At 33.7% G+C, this 21,088-nt stretch overlaps 2 protein-coding genes across 2 annotated transcripts; one reads left to right on the top strand and one right to left on the bottom strand.

Moving 5' to 3' along the window:
- The first annotated feature begins 7,116 nt into the window (after nucleotides 1-7,116).
- Pi3K59F (phosphatidylinositol 3-kinase 59F) lies at nucleotides 7,117-17,146 on the top strand. Its single transcript, XM_013318557.1, has 18 exons — nucleotides 7,117-7,292; nucleotides 7,414-7,602; nucleotides 7,747-7,903; nucleotides 9,939-10,076; nucleotides 10,153-10,275; nucleotides 10,388-10,483; nucleotides 10,706-10,875; nucleotides 11,336-11,403; nucleotides 11,794-11,899; nucleotides 12,255-12,361; nucleotides 12,655-12,756; nucleotides 13,055-13,151; nucleotides 13,919-14,145; nucleotides 14,547-14,940; nucleotides 15,248-15,486; nucleotides 15,802-16,015; nucleotides 16,265-16,372; nucleotides 16,499-17,146. The coding sequence occupies exons 1-18, from the start codon at nucleotides 7,222-7,224 to the stop codon at nucleotides 16,620-16,622; spliced, it is 2,730 nt and encodes a 909-aa protein (XP_013174011.1). The 5' UTR covers nucleotides 7,117-7,221; the 3' UTR covers nucleotides 16,623-17,146.
- A 925-nt stretch (nucleotides 17,147-18,071) lies between these two features.
- Nucleotides 18,072-20,823, bottom strand: Vps33B (vacuolar protein sorting 33B). Its single transcript, XM_013318300.1, has 2 exons — nucleotides 20,544-20,823; nucleotides 18,072-20,380 (listed from the first exon to the last, which is right to left on the bottom strand). The coding sequence occupies exons 1-2, from the start codon at nucleotides 20,699-20,701 to the stop codon at nucleotides 18,598-18,600; spliced, it is 1,941 nt and encodes a 646-aa protein (XP_013173754.1). The 5' UTR covers nucleotides 20,702-20,823; the 3' UTR covers nucleotides 18,072-18,597.
- Between the last annotated feature and the right edge of the window lie 265 nt (nucleotides 20,824-21,088).

The raw sequence follows: 21,088 nt of genomic DNA, 5'->3' as shown, positions 1-21,088 counted from the left end.
AAAATAATGACATTTATTTCTTCACTTTATTTGGAAAATTAAAGTTGATATTAATTCATATTTATAAAACTCAAGAAATATTTTATACATCTGTTTTAATTCACATATCATCTTGACGAAATTTATATGATTTCTTATGTAAGTAACAATGGCCGACCAATAAATTGCATGAATATTGTGACCATAGACGAATTTATCTACATTACAGTTAGATTAGTCGATGTGGTTCATTAAACGGTCGTGATAAATGAAAATAGTTATAACTTCTCTCATACGTTCTTTAAATTCCAAATGCCAAATATCCTATAATACCACTTTACCTCTTGCTGCTAAGTCAAATCTATAATAATAAGACACTTATTTAGAAATTTTGGATTTCCTAATATTTCTGCAGATAATAGCTTTTAATTAAATTACCTTTCTTATTAAAAATATTCTTGGTTGTTAAAAAATTACAATAAATGCAATAAAAGTCCACTTATGCTGTTAGACAATATATTGAATCGCTGTCCAAATATTGTAAATTTATCGTCAAAAATCTTATGTTTTACATATATAAAATTAATTAATATTTAAGAACAGTTTCTCGTTCAAAAATAGCAATAATTATTATTTTTACAACTGGCAATATTATTTTTTTCCGCCATTTTTGACGTACATAAAATGCTTTCGTTTCCCGCGCTAGGTCCCGCGTTGTGAATTCTTCAAAGATAATAAATAGGTATATTATGAATTAAATTGGACCAATTTTATGTAACCGAATAGCCACTGTGATGTTTATTTCTGTAAAAAAGCCATGTGACAAGAAAACTTTTCATTACAAACTTTCGTAATACATTTACGAAAGAATTGTCATCATAAGAAAATAAAGTCTTAGAAATTTCTACTAAAATTAATAATTTGCACATAGAATTTTGTCTTTTAATAATTATAAATAGGTTACAAAGGTAAAAGGGAAATTCATAACAATAACTAAGGCTTAGTACTAAAAGATAGTCCAAAGTGTAGCATTGTGTCCACAAAACATAGCATCCATTTCGCGATTACTTCGACTTTTTGAATTTAAAAATTGTCTATGCCAAAAACCTTCTTTTTTAGTACTTGACTTGATGTTTATGTATTTAAAAAATTTAATTCTTTTTCAAAAGATATCCAACTAATAGTAGTTAGAAACATTTCAAATTATAGCTTTAAATAACTAGATCATATCATCAGCTAAATAGAATTTAATGTAGTGCAAACACTATGATATTATCACTGATCTTTGATTCCATTGGATAGGCTATGAGTCTCGGTATTTAGTGCCTATTTGATTGTCGCCATTTTGTCGCTAGCGGTTGGTAGCGGTTTTGGAAACTCGACCTAATAATAGAGATCGAGTAACTTCAATTGGTGCATTCGAATCGGATTGAAGTTAAAGCTATAATTTTCAAACAGCGACCTATCCAGTGGTATATCTATATAGATCAGTGTATAATTCGTAAATATAATATAATGTAAAAATATTTACACCTTTATGTATACACGTGACTTTTAATTATTCTTATAAAAAGAGTCACAGAATACTTATTTAATTTCACTATAACTAGTAGTAATTAATAATTTATGAAGTAAAACACTATTTTCTCAGTCTTTTCACGTTATAAATAAATTATACATAATCTATATCACTTATGGCCTATTAAAACTACAAAATTATTTTTTACTAATCCTACTTATACATGTAAAAATTAATTTTATTATTTAAAAAATGTTTTTATTATATAAAATCATTGTAACGTATTTAAAGAACACGTTTTGTTTTGTATATTTTTTACTCTTCATCGCAAAAATGTCAAAAACTTTAAAATAATTGTGATATCATATTGGTTGTTATATTTTGCATGTAATTAATATATTAAATAATTTAGCTTTAAAGTTTAGATTTAAGACATCGCAACCAATAGAAAACAATAACAGTTTTATCTCTACTAAAACCTAAGCTCCTGGGCAACATTTTTACGGCGCCCGCTTTTTTTACCATATGTGAGACTGTAATTCTCTGACTTGGGCGCCTCTTTTTGTCGCCTAACTGCGCCCTAACGCCGGCCTTGCCAAAAAATTTAAATGTTGTCACACCTGAGTATATTCGGCATCCCTCATTATGTCTTTGAATAAACAGAGACAAGAATATGTGTCAGTACATGTCAATTCTTAATCTGTTTTTTTTTAATATTTTGAGGATGGATGAGGGACAATACAAGTCTACGACAAGTCTCACTTCAACATCAACTAGTTTTTGTCTTGCCTTTTACTCGACTTCAAAAAGAAGGATTAGGATATTAAAGATAGAATTTAAGTATCACAAGCTGTGTAATTTTATCATAATAATTTATGAAATATAATACGTTTTAAATTGGAATGTTCTCAATTAATAAAAATATTTAATTTTACATTTGTATTAAAAAAAATAAGTTATTTTAAACGACTTTTGACTAATTTTGGAAATAGATTCTAAGCCGTTAACGAACATATTTTTGTTTGAAACGTATTTTACGCGCCTTTATTTTTTCAGAACATTTTGATTGTTTTTTTTTTGTATGCATGAGACGATAATTGTAGTTGTCAAATATGTTCAATATTAATTTATCAAATCAATATATTTTTTAATATTATAAGTATTAAATTAAATTAGTACATATATTAAATTTTACGTAAAAATATTTATAATTAGCTCAATTAAATACTAATTCAATCCAATACATTTGTTTTATTATACATATTTAATAATGATTTACGCTAACTAAAATTAATTGATTTGTTTACTCAGGAATACTACAAGAAAATCTTGAATAATGCATAGACGTTGTGTCAAATGAGTATCGACGGTCCCTCCGTAAACTTAAGTAACTGTAAAAGCCAAATTTTACAGAAGAGCACTTTAAAAATTTAGTAATTTCGAGTTTTATTTATTACGCAGATTTTTGATAATTTTTTTTTATTGGTTAGTGCAGTTTTATTTGTTACATAAATCCAAAAAATGAGAAAATGATAAAAAAAATTGGTTAAGTAACGATTATTATTTTTTACGTTTACAGCGGAAAAAATCAAAGTAAAATTACAAGCTAGCACTTACTGTATAATACGTGGGCACTTCTATCGATTGTAGAAAGCTTAAATAACTTTGAGTAAGACAATTAGTAATGATAAAGCTAACTTTAAGGTTATAAAAGCTATGTTAAGTAATAAAATGTAAGAAATATGTATTCTGTACATTAGAATTTTGAATTGTATATAATTAGATGTAATTTTACACGCAAACATTCGTGACTTGGTGTGTCGCGCACGCAACACGAATCAAATCAGAGCTATTCACCTTTTTATCCTTTACACTTACGAACATTTAACCTGATTTTTTAAACAAGCTCAACATTTTATTACATTGTATTTTCTGAAGATCAAAAAATGGAGATCAGTCTACGTGATTTTTTAATCTAAATTTTAATTAATCAAATAATTCAGGTTTCTCTTGATAAACGAATTATTTTGTATTAAAAAGTAAATAAAAGATAATGTAATCATTGTTTTTTTGTATTCGAATCTAGTACTTTTCGCAAATCGTTACTTTAAAGAAGTTACACAAATTATGGCCTTAAATTTTTTTGACTAAAATGTAAAAAACATTTCACTTTAGTTAAATGATCATAAATTTTGTTCGGTTAATTTTTCACTGCCGAAACCTTCCTATTAGTCTATTGTTCCACTTTTGCGATGGTTTATGGATGATTGAAAAATCATTTTTATAAAACGTCCTTATCAAATGAACTCAATATAGGCACCTATTGTGAAAAGTTAAAAAATGTGTTCGTAATTAATTTGGCACCGCACTTGGCCAGCGTGGTTGACTATGGCCTAATCACCCTTAACTTAGGGTAGGCTGCGAGCTCCTCGGTGGGGACGTATAGTAAGCTGATGATGATGAATTCATTTCAAAAAGATTTTTTTTTTAATGATTCGTGCGTGCGGATAACACTATGGGGTTTCACGGAAGATCAACGCTGTGTGGTCCAGAGAGGAACACCCAGCATACAAAGCTGAGTGAAACCTTATCCGGTCAGCATTGCAACACTCTTTGTAAATATTTCTTGTTTCTTATTAATTAATGTTTTATGTGTTATTTCTTTATAATTATTTTTGTTCTGTTTTTGCTTATTGAAAGGAATAAATGTTATTTTATTGATTTTTAAATAATGGAACAAAAAACGTTAATATAAATTAAATTTTTATTCATATTGGGTATAACATACTTAGATGCAAAAAATTATCGCAGCCATTTTTTTTAACTATCTCCAAAGACTTTTTAATATGTTCTTCTTTCTCTTGAACTGCCACTTCGACGAACAGCTTACTTATGTTATTAAAACAATTCATTAATATGGATTAAAAAAATACTTTTGAGTTTTTTTTTTCATTTTGTTGCCAGTTTCCTTATTTTTATTCTTTTAGCAAAAGCAGTAAATGTTTAATTTCATCCGCAAACATAATTAAACTTTTCCCTTTAATGTTTTCAAGTGCATCATTAAAAAAAATAGCCTCGAAGAGCGCTCGAGAATTTAAAAGCTGGAAATATCAGTGTACTCATTACAATGGAAATGTTTGCAGAACGAGATTTACGCTGCAAGGGAATTTGCATATTTATAAATCTAAATGTTCGCGCAAATTGTTAGCTGTAACAAGCTAAACTAGGTTTCATGTTTATGTATTGCTTTAATTCATTTGAAAGTAAGATTTATTTGTTTTTGGAATTAATTTTAATTAGTCAACGTTAGACTTCGTAAGTTTGAAGTTATCTAAAGCAATGACTGTCAATCACGCTGGCGTATCTTTGAACTACTATACAGATACGTGCAGATTGCATCACGATGTTTTCCTTCACCGTAAGTCCGTTGAATAAATGAGACAATCTCTTAGTTCGTACTTCAATTTTAGTGACAAAAACTATTTTACTCTTACTATATGTTGCCAGCCTCTGTTTTTCCGTCCAAATATGATATTGGGACCTTCAAAAGTAGAGTGAATAGGCACTTACTAAGCTAGCGCGGACCATCTTTCGACCAAATCTCCACTTCTCCAGGTGGGATCGTGGTCAAGCGCTAGCTTATAAAACGTAAAAACAAAAAAAAACAAAAAACTATATAACTGTCTTCCGCGACTCAGGCCGCGCGGAATATAAAAAAAAACTTAGTGTATAGCCTATGTGTTGTTCTAGGCTATGCTCTACATCTTTGAAATTTGGCATAGATATAGAACATAGTCTTGAAGAACACATAGGTTACTAATTAAGTTTTTTTTCTGTGCGAACGGAGTCGCGGGCGGCAGCTAGTGCAAATTAAAAATCTGATAAAAAAATACAACATGTTTTTACGAATGCATTACCTGAACGATTAACGAAAAATTGTGCAGCAAAAGAGATAAATTGCGCTTAAAAACAGCGTTTGTGTGACATTTTCCGCCTTTCAGAGCCTTTTCAGTGCGCCGAGGTTGCTTTTTATCGTCAGACATTTGCTGAATAGTTTGAAAGAGGCCTTTTAAATCCCTTTTTTATTTCACTTTTCGGCTTACGAAAATGTATTTAACATTTTAATGATTATGTTGGTAGTTCTGAAATTTATTTTCGAAATCTTCTTATGTGTATTTTAAAAACTATATTTTCCCTTAATTAATTTTAAGGAAATAAGATTAATAGTGCTTGAATAATTGCAAACAACAAATTTTTGGTCACTTCATTTAGAAACAAATTTAACAACAAATCACAAAACAAGGAATATTCCAAAAAGGAGGAGGTATAACGAAGGTAGAAGGAGGTGTTAATATATAAACAATAACATATACTAAGATGCAATGCTCAAAATAATATAAATAAGTGTCTACAAAGAATAATTGTCCATTTTATGATTTCTGTAGTAATAGAATAAAAAATATTACATATTTGTGTCCACTTTGCTGTTTCATTTAAGATTTTACAAAGCTTTTAACTTATAAAACACACAGAATCTTGTCAGTAAACAATCTTTGCTCTAATCAAGATGGCCACTCCTGGTCAAGAAGTTACCATTAATTATTTAACTATTGCTGACCTGATTTAAAGTCCTATGTTCACATATTGCGGTCTGCCCCTTATGCATCAGACCCCTCTATGTGAACATAGGAGTATATTATATTACCTATTATTATTGGGGTGTCTTAACTATTGCTACTTATAATAAAAAAAATATATATACATCATGAATATAAATTTATTTACATAAATAATCATAAAATAAGCTTAAATATATAGGAATGATATTCTACCATCTCAAGCCCAGATCATGCAAATCCTTTTTAGCTTCAAGTATTTCAGCTTGAAGCTCTTTAGCTGCATCTTCACAATTATTAAATGTAAATACTCTGAACAGTACAACTGTAACTGCGTACAAACCAAACAATATGACAAATATTATTGGTGATATTATGATAAGGTTCATGTTCTGTTCAATAAATGGATGTTTAACATAGCCCCCAATTAAAGAGTACCACACAGCGAATGCTGCTGAAGTCACCGATATCCATTCTAATAATTTTGTCATCTTTCTGAAACAAAATGTAATAAAATATTGGCTTTTTACATGATACTAGAAACTCAACTAATACGGTTAACTCTACCATTTGTTTATGTTTAAATTCTGAATTTGGACAACTTAACACGGTTTTACTTTGTAAAATGTATTTTTCTTACCTTTCCTGATCTTCATAAAACGCGAAAATAAAATATAATTGTCTACCGAGTGTTTTTAATAATATTAATTTGGTTATTGTACTATTGGGCTGAATTATTTGACAGTGACATGTTTTGGGAGGATTTGTCAAAATATATTATGCGTCACAATATTAACGCAGATAAATAATATGTAGTTTTACAAGAAATACAGTCAACCAGACTAAGCCCAAAATATGAATGGCCAAAAATATTTTTTCATTGTTTTATCGTATTTATGAATAGGCTAAATCACATTTATTAATCAACTCAAAAAGTTGATTGTGTGTGAAAATCCTTAACGCAAAGAGTATATGTCAATGTCAATTGGAGCTGTCAAAAATTTTTGACGCTAATGTTGTAAACTAAACTATTTGTTTTGAATGCAAAAAATTAAATAAATCTGGACCACTGTAGTGAATTTGTCTATTTAATCAGTACTAATAGCCATGAATGAAATAGACGATAAGTTTTACTATGTGTACAGTTCATCTTTGGATCATAAGGTGGAAATCAAAATGTAAGTGTTGCTGCATTTTTTGTTCTTTCATTGTTGCTTCATATATTTCTCAGATTATTAGATATTTCTTGCAATCAATATATTTAATGTTAATCATTCAGTATACAATTTTCTTTTTCAGTGGTACTTTGGAAGGGAAAAGAGCTAAGCCTGAATATGACAAATTACTCTCAGATCCTATGCTCAAGTTCTCTGGTCTATACCAAGAGGGATGTTCAGACTTATATGTGACTTGCCAGGTGTTGTGCGATGGACTACCTCTTGCTCTGCCAGTTACCACCTCATACAAGGCATTTACTAATAGATGGAAGTAAGAGCCTTTGTTACAAATTTGCTAAATATTAATCAAGCCATATTTCACGGTTTTTATAGGTATAAGGTTTCATGTAGGCAAGTGGCCGCTTTTCACCAAAATAGTGAAGTGTCAGCATTATAATTGTTGTTTTTTTTACAGTTGGAATGAATGGATAACGCTGCCAGTGTTTTTTAGTGATCTTCCTAGAAATGCAATTCTTGCCATGACAATATATGATTGCGCTGGTCCAGGCAAGGTGATGATTGTCGGAGGAACAACTATATCATTGTTTGGAAAGCATGGAATGTTACGACAGGTATGAGATATTTCATAACATCACTCTTTTCGGGGCACATACTATATGTGGGTCCTCAAGATGAACATATTTATCTTCTGTAATTTGAGTTGTTACTCCTTTCTTAAAGTATGATAGTATGTTTGTTACATTTTAATCTTATCCGTACATATATATGATTAATATAATTTACTCTATTTGTGGTGTCAGTGGCTCAGGGTTTAAGCACTTGACTTGTAATCTGCAGATCGCGCTGTGTACTAATGTGTTTTTGATTTACATAATATGTACATTTATTATGGTGAAGTAAAACATAGTGATGCAATCTGCATATATCTATGAAGAAATTCAAAGATATGTGTCAAGTCAACCTGCACTTTAGCATTGACTATGGCCTAGACAACTTAGGGTAGGCTCCGAGCCCCTCAGTGGGGAAGTATAGTTAGGTGACAATGAAGATTTATTTTTTAATTATTAATTACCCAAAGCATTTAAGTAAGGATTAACAATTATATTGCCCATTATTATGATAACCTATGTAAATCTAGGATAAAACTTAATTATTGTGATTTTAATAAAGAAAATTAAACTTACGAACCATTTCACTTGCAAATGTAATGATTTGTGCATGTTATTACATGATTAAGGTTATCTCGTAAATTAATTACTTTGATAGTGAAAATCTTACTTAACTATCATCATCATCAGCTCACTATACATCCCCACCGAAGGGCTCAGAGCCTACCCTATGTTAAGGGTGATTAGGCCATAGCCATTTAACTATAGCCACACAGAAAAATATAGACACATTAAATTAAAAAAAAATAGAATTTTGTCCGATAAAAATGCCACTGTCTTAACACTTACTCTTGCTTTGGATATGTCATGATTTATGCCTTTATCTTAAAAAAAATTAAACATATATTTAAGTATTTATAAGATACTAGCTGTCGCCCGCTAATCCGTCCGCGTGGATATATAATAACACTCAATTATTGTAAGTATTGAAGTGTAGCCTTTGTGTTCTTCCAGACTATGTTCTATAGGTATGCCAAATTTAATCAAGATCTGTTCAGCCATTCTAGAGACATCTTCAAACACCCATCCATCCATCCACATTATATCCATCTAAATATTCGCATTTATAATGTTAATAAGTTAAAAAAAAAGCAGCACTTCAAGGCATAAATTCGAAAAAAAAAAATAGTATTCTATGTCCGTCTCCTGGCTCTAAGCTACCTCCTCACCAATTTTCCACCATATCAGTAAAGCCATTCTTGAGTTATAAATAGTGTAACTAACACGACTCTTTTGTATATATACGTTTATACGTTATATACGTTTTTATTTTGGTAGAAGAAATAGAACATATATAGGAATGATTGTATTGTTTATGTTTGTTTAATGTAGGGTCAAAAGTGACTTACGAAGTGACACGCGTTTGCTTCGATATCATCATTATTTACGATAGTTATTTTCTCAACGACCCCACGGACATATTATCTTATAAATTCTAGAATACAGTACTCAGTACTCTTCACTCTTCCAAAGACATAATACCTTTGTGTTATTCAATTGATTTTATTTTCAACCAGTCTTCTGTTTCTGATTTTAAAATGTGCATCAAAATGTCTTCTGATTTTATTACGCAAATTATTTATAAGACTTTACGCGTTGAGAAATATAAATATTTTTAATAAAACTTTAGTTTTCCAAGATACGTAGTGTTTGTAGTGCAAATCGTAGTTTTGTAGTGATTATGATGTTATCATTTTTTATCACAGTTTAATGTTTTTTTTTGTAAATCGAGGCAAAGATTTTACAATACCTACGTCATTCAGCCAGTAAAAAATAAGGCAAAGACTTTTATTTTAAAGCTAATCAAAATTAAAAAATAAAACAAAGGCATTTAAATCATTCAGCCAGTCAAAAAAAAACAAAGGCTTATATCATTCAGCCATTCAAAATGGGAAACTCTTTGAGCGCATTATCTCTGTGTAAAAAGTGCTACATAAATTTAGTTAGCCGTTTGAAAAGGATCCGTTTTATGACCAAGGGCATGTTTGACCTCCGAGTGTGGCCGGGTGTGGAGGGCAGCGAAAGGACACCGGGGAAAGCACCAGATCGGGGTAAAGAACAGATGCAGAAATTAGCCAAACTCGCTAAGAAACATAGGAATGGACATATGCCTAAAGTAAGTTTAATCATAATTTTTACGATTGAAAGAGAATTTGTTAAATATATGTAGCATTTATCTTCGTTATTTCTAGGTGGATTGGCTCGACCGGTTGACATTCAGGGAAATAGAGATGATAAATGAAAAAGAGAAGCGCAGTTCTGACTACATGTATCTCATGATAGAGTTCCCCACTGTACAGATTGATGGCATCAACGTAAGTAAAACAACGGTCATCTAATTTCGCTAAAATAGTGAGGCAAAGTGTCAAAGTGAACGCCTGGTGTCCGTCCTTAATTGTGACAAATTTTGCATTGTGTATTTGACAGCACGCAGTGGTGTACTACGAACAGGATGGCGACGAGATGTACCAGTTCAGGGCGCAGGCGGAGATTGTCACCGTACCTGATTACGAAATATTACAAGTAAATTGATAACTAATTTCTGTCACACCAATTAGAAAAAGATTAGGAAAATGTAGACTTCCAATAATTACGTAGCAGTCCGTCTGCTCTGATGCACCTTTTCTTTCTTTACTATGAGTTTCCACCTCTTTAACATCCTTATAGAAACATATTATTCCCCAAATTTCAACGAGAACAGGACATGTTTCGTCAATGCAAACTGACAAACATCATGTCTGGTAGGAGAACCTGGTGGAGAGCAAGCAACACCGGCTGGCGCGGTGTGTGCGCGGCGCATGGGGTCGCGAAGCTAAACCCACTGCTCGCGAACGGGACCAGCTGGCCGCTCTGGTGGCTGCGCCCCCGCGTCGCGCACTCTCCGCTGATGACCAGGATCTCGTCTGGAAGTACCGGTACGTAATCAGGTTAACCACCACTGAAGTGCAAATAGTGTTAAATTAATAAATTACGTATCTATACTCTTTGGTGGACATAGATTAAACATTCTATCAAAGAGGTGGCATAATGACCACTGAGAACTTTTGCCTTTTTTGATTAAGAAAAAAGGTAAGTGACAAAAGGAGAATAACGCGGGAAGTACAAAATTCGACAAGTTAACAAGAAAATGTGTAGATACATAATAAATATTTTAACAACGAATAAATGCATTTTAGCTGTCGTACTTTTGATTTCAATTTACACGAATAGGGACTATTTGTTCGGTGAAAATCAGAAACTCTCTCGGCTTACCATACTTGACATCTAGACGTATTGTACCATAACACCATCGTTTTTCAACTTACAGGTTTGTGTATTTTATTTTTTTGTGAATATGAAATGTTATTCTATTAAGTGCTAGTTCTTGTTTTGTAGCTTCTACCTGTCGTCACATCGACGAGCGCTCACCAAATTCTTGGAGTGCGTCAACTGGAATCGACCCGGTGAGTACATCACGGTTGCGTTGTCAGACTTTCACTTTTCATTAACATTTTTATATTAAGAATATTTTTCCGAGTTAATTGCCTTATGACGTAAATAACGAAAGTGTTTGACTATCTTAGTACGAATAGCATTTTGAAGAATACTTCGACGCGTATTAATAACACTTTTTATCTCACTAAGAATTGCAACGGAACCTTATATTCGATCTCGAACCGTTTTTGCTTATCCGCGACACTTTAGTTATAATTTTTAATAATACATTTCATCCAAATCTATTGATTTTAGCGGTTTCAAGTACCTAAGTGTACACTTTTCACTTAAAATCAGCTCTTAGTATCTCGTAACTATAAGTGAAACAGTAAATTGAATAATTATGTGTACGGTCGCAGCGGAAGTGCGTCAGGCGCTGGCCATGATGAAGCAGTGGGCTCCCATGGACGTGGAGGACGCACTTGAGCTGCTCACGCCCAAGTTCACACACCCCGCTGTCAGGAGGTCGGTACACTCGCGTACACAAGTGATAGTGTTACAACGTATACAATAGTTAACATGCGCGTAAACCCAAAATGGATGATTTTTTTGTATTATTAACATAAAAACATAAATATAAAATATGTTTAAATGTAATATAATTTAATACTGACATTTAATTATTTAAAAAGTTCTAGTGTTGCCAATTTACAGAAATATATTTTTAGTGTTTTACTTTGAGTGCGATACCGAAACTAGCTTTTAAATTAAAATTAAAAAATGAAGTCATTTGATAATGTTAATGTACAGCTGGCTACAAAAGTGATAGTGTTACACTATGTACACTCGGTAACACAAGTGACAATGTAAGATATATCAGGTACGCGATATCGCGGCTGCGGCAGGCTCCTGACGAGGACCTGCTGCTGTACCTGCTGCAGCTGGTGCAGGCGCTCAAGTACGAGGACTTCGCGGAGATACACAGCGGTATGGAACCTCCCTCCATACACTTCCTACTGAAGTCCTTACTAAAAAAAAAATATTCATCAACTTTTTTACGTTATATCTCTTTTTTGCGACTCCATTGTCTCCAATTCTCTTCCCCTTCCCATACTTTCCTTATAAAAAGATGAAAAGGGGGAAATAAGATTAAGCCTCTGTCACAAAAAAATGACACCCAGAAGACAGACGTACTGAAAGTAATTCTTCTGAGTATGCCAGAAGTTTGGATTCTTCCCTACCCTGTAATAAGTGTAGATATCAGTTGACGTATATTCCAGAGTACGGTCGCGTGTGCGGCAAGGAGGCGGTGCTGGCGGAGTGCGAGGGTCGTCTGATGCAGAGCACGCGCACCTCACACCACACCAACACACACGCGTCAGGTCTGCTGCTTCAAACAATGCTTAATACAATTGCTAAAGAAAAATCATAATAAAAATATAGTGTACTAGACTTCGTCTGTGACTTTGCCCGCGGTATTTAAAAAAAAACTTGGAAACCTATTTGACACTAGCCAACGCCCGCGACTCTATGTGTTCTTCCAGCCTATGTTCTACATCTATGACTAATTTCAGCTAGATCCATACAGCTGTTCTGGTGATACCTTCAAACAAACATCCATACAAACATTCGCATTTATAATATTAGTAAGATAATTATATTATATGTTTTGGTCTACAGTACTAACGTCCAGTGATATGACAGCATCCATAACTAGCAGACAGTCTAATGAGGTCGCCGCTGAGGAACCCTCTGCCGCACACGAAGACCCCTTCAAGTGAGACAAAGTTTCTTATCCCTGGATTACAATATTCCAGTACAGCGATTATAATCCAGCTTTAATTTTGGATCGCTAGACTGGAATAATGTAAACTAGGCGTTTGTCTAGCTAGTATTGTGATAAATCCGGCTCGAAGGACCACTGTCACTACAATTAGTTTTATTAATTTTGCACTCAGAATCTTCTTAGGACTACTAAGACAGGCTTATGTAATAAATTGTAGCAATTACTAATACAGGTTCAAATAATTCTCATATGAAATAAGTATTAGAACAGAGTTCCCCAATCTTTTTTGTGTTGTAGACCCCTTGCTATGCATTTCCGTGTTGGGTAGAGACCCCAAGTAAACAGACCCCTACTTACCTAATATTGATGTCCTGTAAATTTCTACACTTTACTACATGGGTACTTTTATAAATAATGTATATGTTTTGATACTATAAGATAGTTTGATGTAAGTAAATATTTACTATCAGTGTATGTGTTGACTCCACTATCGTGGTCCCCCATTTTCATTTCACGGACCCCCAAACTTTTTTTCGCTGACGTACATCCCTTGCAGGTTGTCATAGACCCCTAGGGGTCGATATAGACCACTTCGGAAATCACTGTATTAGATGATGGGCCATTTAACAACTCTGAGTGCATTGACATTAATATTTTTAACCCTATGAAAGCCCTGGACAAGAAATCTACCACATCTTTTTCAAACAAAGTTATCTGAGGCTGTAACGTTCTAAGTCGTGATGACTCCCATATGATAGATGTGAGGAGGTGGAAGGCGTGGGTGGTGGTGAGGGTGAGGGAGAGGGCGAGTGCAGCCTGGCGGGGTTCCTGATAGGTCGGGCGTGCGGGGACGCGGTGGTGGCCAACTACCTCTACTGGTACTTGTTGATTGAGTGCGAGGACGCGGAGTGCGGCGCCCCACCGCGACCTCCTCGCCACATGTACCTCAGTGTCATGAAGACATTCTCACAGCGACTCGCTAAAGGTAATCAACATTACAGCTCACATCGGTTTATATTCCAACTAGCTGTCGCCCTCGACTCTGTTCATTAACAGCCTCAATGTTTTGTCTTTCTTTTTCTTCCTTCTTCCTATGTGTTCTTACAGATTATGTTCTATATCCGTGGGAAATTTTATCGATATTTGTTGAGCCGTTTTTGAGATATCTTCAAACATCCATCCATCTAAATATACGCATTTATAATATTAAGAAGATTTTGTTTTGAAAAAATACTCGTTAGCCCCATAAAATTCATGGGAGGTCCTGTGGCCACCCCACAGATATGACAGCGAGATAAAATAAAAAATTAGGGTATCTTTGTACTAAAGGTAAAAATAGATAAGTTAAAACTATTGACATGGTATAAATTATTTATGTTGTACCAGGCAACGCGGACCACCAACGTACGCGTTCCTTCCTCGCACGTCAGCAGGTGTTCATAGACAAGTTGGTGAAACTGGTGAAGACTGTAGCTAGGGAGAGCGGCAACAGGAATAAGAAAGCGGAACGTTTGCAGCAGCTGCTAGCTGATCCTGATGCTTTCAAATTTAACTTCACCAACTTCGAACCCATGCCCTTTCCATTGGACCCCAGTGTGACCATCAAAGGTATTGTGGCGAAGAAAGCGTCCCTCTTCAAGTCCGCCCTCATGCCCTCAAAGCTGACCTTCCTCACCACTGAAGGTGTGGAGTACGAGGCTATATTCAAGCATGGTGATGATCTGAGACAAGACCAGCTGATACTCCAGATGATCACGCTCATGGATAAATTGCTTAGAAGGTACGCGTGACCTTTTTAAGTGGTAGCAAATGGAAAATTTAAGTGTATTGAAATCCCAAATCCCAATTTTATTTCTTAAACAGCTTGAAAATAATTTGTATTTTTTTTAGTGTAATTGTGTCTTGAAAACAGTGTTTCCATTTAAATAATGTAAAGTTTTGTTTGATTATATTTTTATACTGCTAATACCAACCCCCCAAAATTGAATTTGGTCGCCCCCCAAAATCATTACTTTAGGACACTGATTTTCCGACTGTTGTGACTTTATACTTGTAAGTTTAATTTAGCTTGTATATCCACGTTGCAGAGAGAACCTGGACCTGAAGCTGACGCCGTACAAGGTGCTGGCGACGAGCTCGCGGCACGGCTTCCTGCAGTACGTGGAGTCGGTGTCGGTGGCGGAGGCGCTGGCGGCGGAGGGCAGCATCCAGAGCTTCCTGCGCAGACACAACCCCGCGCCCCACGCCCCCTACGGCATCCGCCCCGACGCCATGGACACCTACGTGCGCAGCTGCGCCGGATACTGCGTCATCACCTACCTCCTAGGTAAACCACCACCAAGATTATATCTGTAATCAACAGAACTAAACTAAAAGAGGACAATTTTCCTTTCTACGCGTCCACTCCCTTACCAAATCCATCTCCCCTTTCCATCCCCTACCTATAAGAAAAAAATTAGACGAGGAAGAGGACCAAAACAGTTCTCTGGTCCTCAGACTGTTTGCGAAATAGCTTTCACTTTTGATCTAGTGGTCTGTCTGATCGTAGTATTGCAGCTGGTTATTTTTCTGGAATCTACCATTGTTAAAAAAAATCTGCGTAAATAACTATAGAATTAGTTATGGTGTGACATTTTTAAAGGTGTGGGTGACCGTCACCTCGACAACTTGCTACTGCGTCGCTGCGGCGCGCTGTTCCACATTGACTTCGGGTACATCCTGGGACGAGACCCGAAGCCTCTGCCGCCGCCCATGAAGCTCAGCAGAGAGATGGTGGAGGCGATGGGCGGTGTGCACGCGGACCACTACCACGAGTTCCGAAAACTCTGCTACACAGCATTCCTGCATCTTAGACGGTAAATATCCGACTCGAAGGACCAACAATAAACAAATATATTGCAATTCTTTATCTATGGAAGAAGTTCAAATCTTACTTATATTTTACTTTTATTATAAATGCAAATGTTAAGATGGATGGATGGATGGACGGTTTTAGGTGAACTTTGGCAAAGTAGAACATAGTCTGAAAGAACCGCGGACAACAACTAGTATGAAATAAATAAGTGATAGTTTTTATATTATTTTCATGTATTTTTCTGTTTCAGACATGCGAACCTGATGCTGAACCTGTTCTCCCTGATGGTGGATGCCTCGGTGCCAGACATCGCGCTGGAGCCTGACAAGGCGGTCAAGAAGGTGCAAGACAAACTCAGGTATGCAGCGACCTCTATACACATTTTGGTGCAACAAATATTAGCGAAATAACACTTTAAATGCTCTCACGATTGTGTTCAATTTCCCCCTGTCTTTTACTCTGTACGTAATATCTATGTCTTCAGATTGGACCTTGGGGATGAGGAGGCGGTGCACTACTTCCAGAACCTGCTGGATATGTCGGTCACCGCCGTTATGGCGGTGCTCGTTGAGCAATTCCACAAGTTCGCGCAGTACTGGCGCAAGTAGACATCTCATCCTTTGATCACCTTCCAACATCACCAGGACACTAATTTGAGAACTGACAGCTGTAAGTGGCGCTAGGGTCAAGAGTGAACTGTCATCTCTCAAAGTTTTAAATGTCATTCTAGCTATATAAAAATGTATCCCTTTTGTTAATTTTTTGTTTTAAATAATTTCTGAATTATCTAAAAAAAATTACTTATTTTTGAATTTTTTGAGTTAAATTTGACTGAAATAATTGTTACGACAGACCACATAGTACTTTGTATATAAAGTGATTTTTATAATCTATGGTATATTTAGTGCTACTGTCACTCTGACAGATATTGTGAGAAAAAAAAAAGTTTTTAACAACATTTGCAGATATTTTATAACCTTATAGTTATTTGCTATCTTCCCTAAAGAAATAACTTCCTGAAATCCTCAACTACGAGGCTGCCTCAAAGTTAAGGACAATCTTTATATATATAATACTTCTGTGAGTGTGTATGTCACTGAACTTCTCTCAAACGACTGGACCGATTTTGATGAAATTTTTTGTGTGTGTTCAAGGGGATCTGGGAATGGTTTAGATTCACAATTTTCATCAAATATTAACATCATATTAATTTAATCAAATTAAAGACGTGTAGACAGGACAACGTCTGTCGGGTCCGCTAGTAATTCTAATAATTACACATACTATTTAATAAATTTGCAGTCAAAGAAACATATAAATATGTATATATGTGAAATATTGTCATTATAGTGAAATAAGAAATTTTATAAAACTTTGTACTGTGATATTTTATGATAATTGAAATAAAATATTTTAACAAAAGGATAGTTTTATTTGACAAACCATATTATAAAAGTAATTCTAAAGTGTTATAATTTAACCAACGGTTAAAATTGTAATAAGATGGCAAACGATCGAGCGGCCACCTGGAATCACTGAAATAGCGAAGTGACCGTTGACCATAGACATACGTAATTGCATATGCGTTGCCGAATCCATCATAACAAGAGTCCAAGGGACCATGTTATTTTTTCTTGCTCACAGAGATGCTTCTCTAACCTGAATTTCTCTCTCTTGGAGGTTAACGGACAATAACTCTCGCATATTCAAGCTCGACTGTATCTTTATTTGACACTAGCTGACGCCCGCGATTCCGTCCGTGCAGATTAAAAAAACATAATAAGTAGCCTATGTGTTCTTCCAGACTATGTTCTATGTGTATACCAAATTTTAGTGAGATCCGTTCAGCCGTTCTGGAGATATCTTCAAACAAACATCCATTCATCTAAACATATGCATTTATAATATTATTATATTCAAAATAAAAAAAATATTGTTTTCAAATAATTGCTTAATATTTATTTCTAACAAATTCAACTTATCTTAAAATCTAAATATAATATTTTAATGAGAAATCTTTATAAGATGTTAATTTTCTTTACAAATAGTGTGTTTAATAATTTTAAAACATACATAAAACGTAAGACATATACAAATATAGCTACTATGAGTATTATTATAAAAAGAGTGAACGAACACTTATCACTAAAATATTAAACATATGATTATAGCAAAAAATGCAACATTATAAAAATTATATAATTTTTAATAGCTTGATAGCCTGAATAATTTACCAAGAAATTCCACTACACTGAGACATGTCACTTTGTCTTTGTTTTAAATGGTTTTAGTAAAAGACGAGTGAGCGCCAAATCTCAAAGATGTCGAGGACTGAGCGAAATGGAATAGTAATTATTGGGAAGCTAACCCCACCACTTTGTGAGATGCAAGCTAGTCAGAAAGAGAGATTATAAGGTGGCAAGCGGCCACCAGAATTCGCTGAAATGGCGAAGCGATCTCTGCCTAATAGACATACGCAATTGCCGATGCATAGCCTACCTTTAATCGATGGAGAGGATGCACAGAAAGCGAATATTTTCCCTTTCCATGTATCTTTTCATCAGGAAAATCCACTATTTAAGTTCAAGAGCATGCAGACATATAATCACTACCGCTGGCAACACAATCACTGGCCACATATATCTTGCTTCCCGTAGCACTTTGTATAACATCGCAGGCTGCAATCTCTGCATATGTAACACCCCCTATAACAAACACTAGTACGGACTTTGTCTTGAAACTAAATGCATTCGATAACTTACTGTCTGTTTTTAATTTTTTTAACAAAGATTTTGCATCCATACATCCATATTCCAATTCGCTATTAAGTTTTAAATTTGATAATTTCTCATTCAATGTTTGTATACCATCTTTCATATTCTCTAATAATGATCCAGATAATTTTAATTCTAATGTACTAGACAGTTTTGTTAATGCTTCAGATAAAGATTCAGATGTAAATAAAATATTGCAAATACTGGCCACTAATGGCACATAACTTCCGTTGAATACATAACTCGGTGATGATTTTGTATCACCCTGTGATGGCAATTGCTTTAATTTTGCTGCTTGATTTTGAAAACCTGTCTGCCATTTTGGCAATCTATCACTTAAGCCACTCAAATTAGATATATTCAGTGATAATTTGAGACTTACAGGTTGAATGAGTAATCCAACATTGATTAAATTTTGAAATACATACAAAAATTTATATCCAAATGCTAAAAGATATTTATTGACTAAATTATTATATTCATCGTAAGAAAGTCCTTGTGTTAAACTGAGTAGACACATTAATCTGAGACTATTGTAGATTTGTATGTCTGTACCAAAGTTTTCATCGACAAAATTAAAGTTAGATTTCTTATTTCTATTATTCAACATTTCATTCTCTGTATATGTTACGTTTTCAAATTTATTATTCATTTCAGATATGATAGTTTCACTGGCCAGTACGTGGTTCACTAGATTCTGCTTAAATAAAGCCACTTGTTGTAACTTCGTTGACACAAAATGTTTAATTTCTTGTATACCCAACGCTTTTATGTCTTCGTTTTTTAATAATTTAGCTTTCGAACTCAATACACTTAGAACTTCAGAGAAATGTCTATGTTTGATTTCTCCGTACAGACTGTCTATTGAACTATCTAAATTCATGGTTATTTTCTTAGGATTATCATCTGGAATTGTTGTAAAATTCATTTTACCTTTTTTATATTTCGTTTCTTTGACATTTAAATCTAAATGTCCACATGTTATGTTGAATATTTCATTTAAAAGACCGGAATATGTCGCTGGAGTGAGTAAACTTGATGCATAATCTTGATTTCTATCTATTAACAAAACTGTATCAATCTCATCTATGCCTTTGCTTATAAAATCTCTTGAATATGTCTCATTATAAATTTCCAATATATCAAGAACACTAGAAGACAATTTTCCTAGTGATATTATGCATTTAGGTTGACCGGTAATATGGAATAAACTCCACAAAGACAAAGATACACTTGACAATAGAGAATGATTTTGCTCAACATATAATTGCTTGAATAAAAATGGCAATTCCAAGCTGAGAAGTCTGTCATCCAATGACATTAACTCCCAAGAAAAAGAATGAAGCTTCACAACACCATATAAACCCCTGCTTTCTAATATTGAATCATATGTATGTAAGACTTTTGGTACAATAATTATGTTAAAACATTTCAAGTCAGCTAGAGATGGTTTTTGACTGATTTGTGATGAAATCTGATCAAGCACACACTTATATTTATGTTTACAGGCAGATATGAAATATATTTTAGTTGTATTTACAGTCTGTCCAAGTTGGGGATCCATTTTGTAGATCTTTTCAATGCCATGTTGTCTGAAATGGAATATGAATAATATTAATAATAATAATCTTCATAATTATTTTGCTTTTTTGGAACATAAGGTTGTGGGTAAGGATTTCAACTTTACATGGTTCTATTGCACAGTAGGAACATCAATAATTTTTAATTTTTTAAATTTACCTACAAAAAAATTACCTTAGCCAAGTTACACCACATATCCTTTCCAAAGGTTTTATAAGAGATGGATCTATAATTAAATCGGCTTTATCACCGCATAATGAAAGGATCTTTTGTAATTTATGCTGTGATATTAGACACAAAGATGAAAGTTTAGATTGCAGAGGTTGATCCATGGTTTTTAAATGATTTTGATTTCTTTTCTTACAATATTGTTTAAACGCTCATTAGTTTTTAATACATTTTTATGAAAACATTAAGACAAACAATTTATCTTCAAAACATTGCGTGACAGCTGTTGCTGATGACAATGACATTGACAATAAATAAGTGTCACAAAGGATTTGACAGATCCAACAAAAGGTTAGATTTACGCAACTTTGTTATCTATTTATAATTTAATTTAATAATTGTACTTTTCAATTATTTTGAAATTCTTCGACATGTCCTAAAAAGAACATCAGACTCTATTGTAAACAAAATATGATAACAACGAAATAATGAACTGTAAACACTTATTACAAAAACATAATTTATTCCAATTGGACTATTCAGAGGCAATT

Source organism: Papilio xuthus, unplaced genomic scaffold (assembly GCF_000836235.2).
Source record: "Papilio xuthus unplaced genomic scaffold, Pxut_1.1 DF826923.1, whole genome shotgun sequence".
Classification (NCBI taxonomy): domain Eukaryota; kingdom Metazoa; phylum Arthropoda; class Insecta; order Lepidoptera; family Papilionidae; genus Papilio; species Papilio xuthus.
Note: the sequence above shows the minus strand (reverse complement) of the source record. Positions and strands in the feature narration are given on the sequence as shown.

Excerpts from the sequence above, each read along its gene's own strand:
- Pi3K59F (XM_013318557.1), top strand. The coding sequence starts at position 7,222 with ATGAATGAAATAGACGATAAGTTTTACTATGTGTACAGTTCATCTTTG. Across the intron at positions 10,077-10,152 it reads GGAATGGACATATGCCTAAA|GTGGATTGGCTCGACCGGTT; the intron begins GTAAGTTTAATC and ends CGTTATTTCTAG. Across the intron at positions 11,404-11,793 it reads CGTCAACTGGAATCGACCCG|CGGAAGTGCGTCAGGCGCTG; the intron begins GTGAGTACATCA and ends GTACGGTCGCAG.
- Vps33B (XM_013318300.1), bottom strand. The coding sequence starts at position 20,701 with ATGGATCAACCTCTGCAATCTAAACTTTCATCTTTGTGTCTAATATCA. Across the intron at positions 20,381-20,543 it reads TGTGGTGTAACTTGGCTAAG|ACAACATGGCATTGAAAAGA; the intron begins GTAATTTTTTTG and ends ATTCCATTTCAG.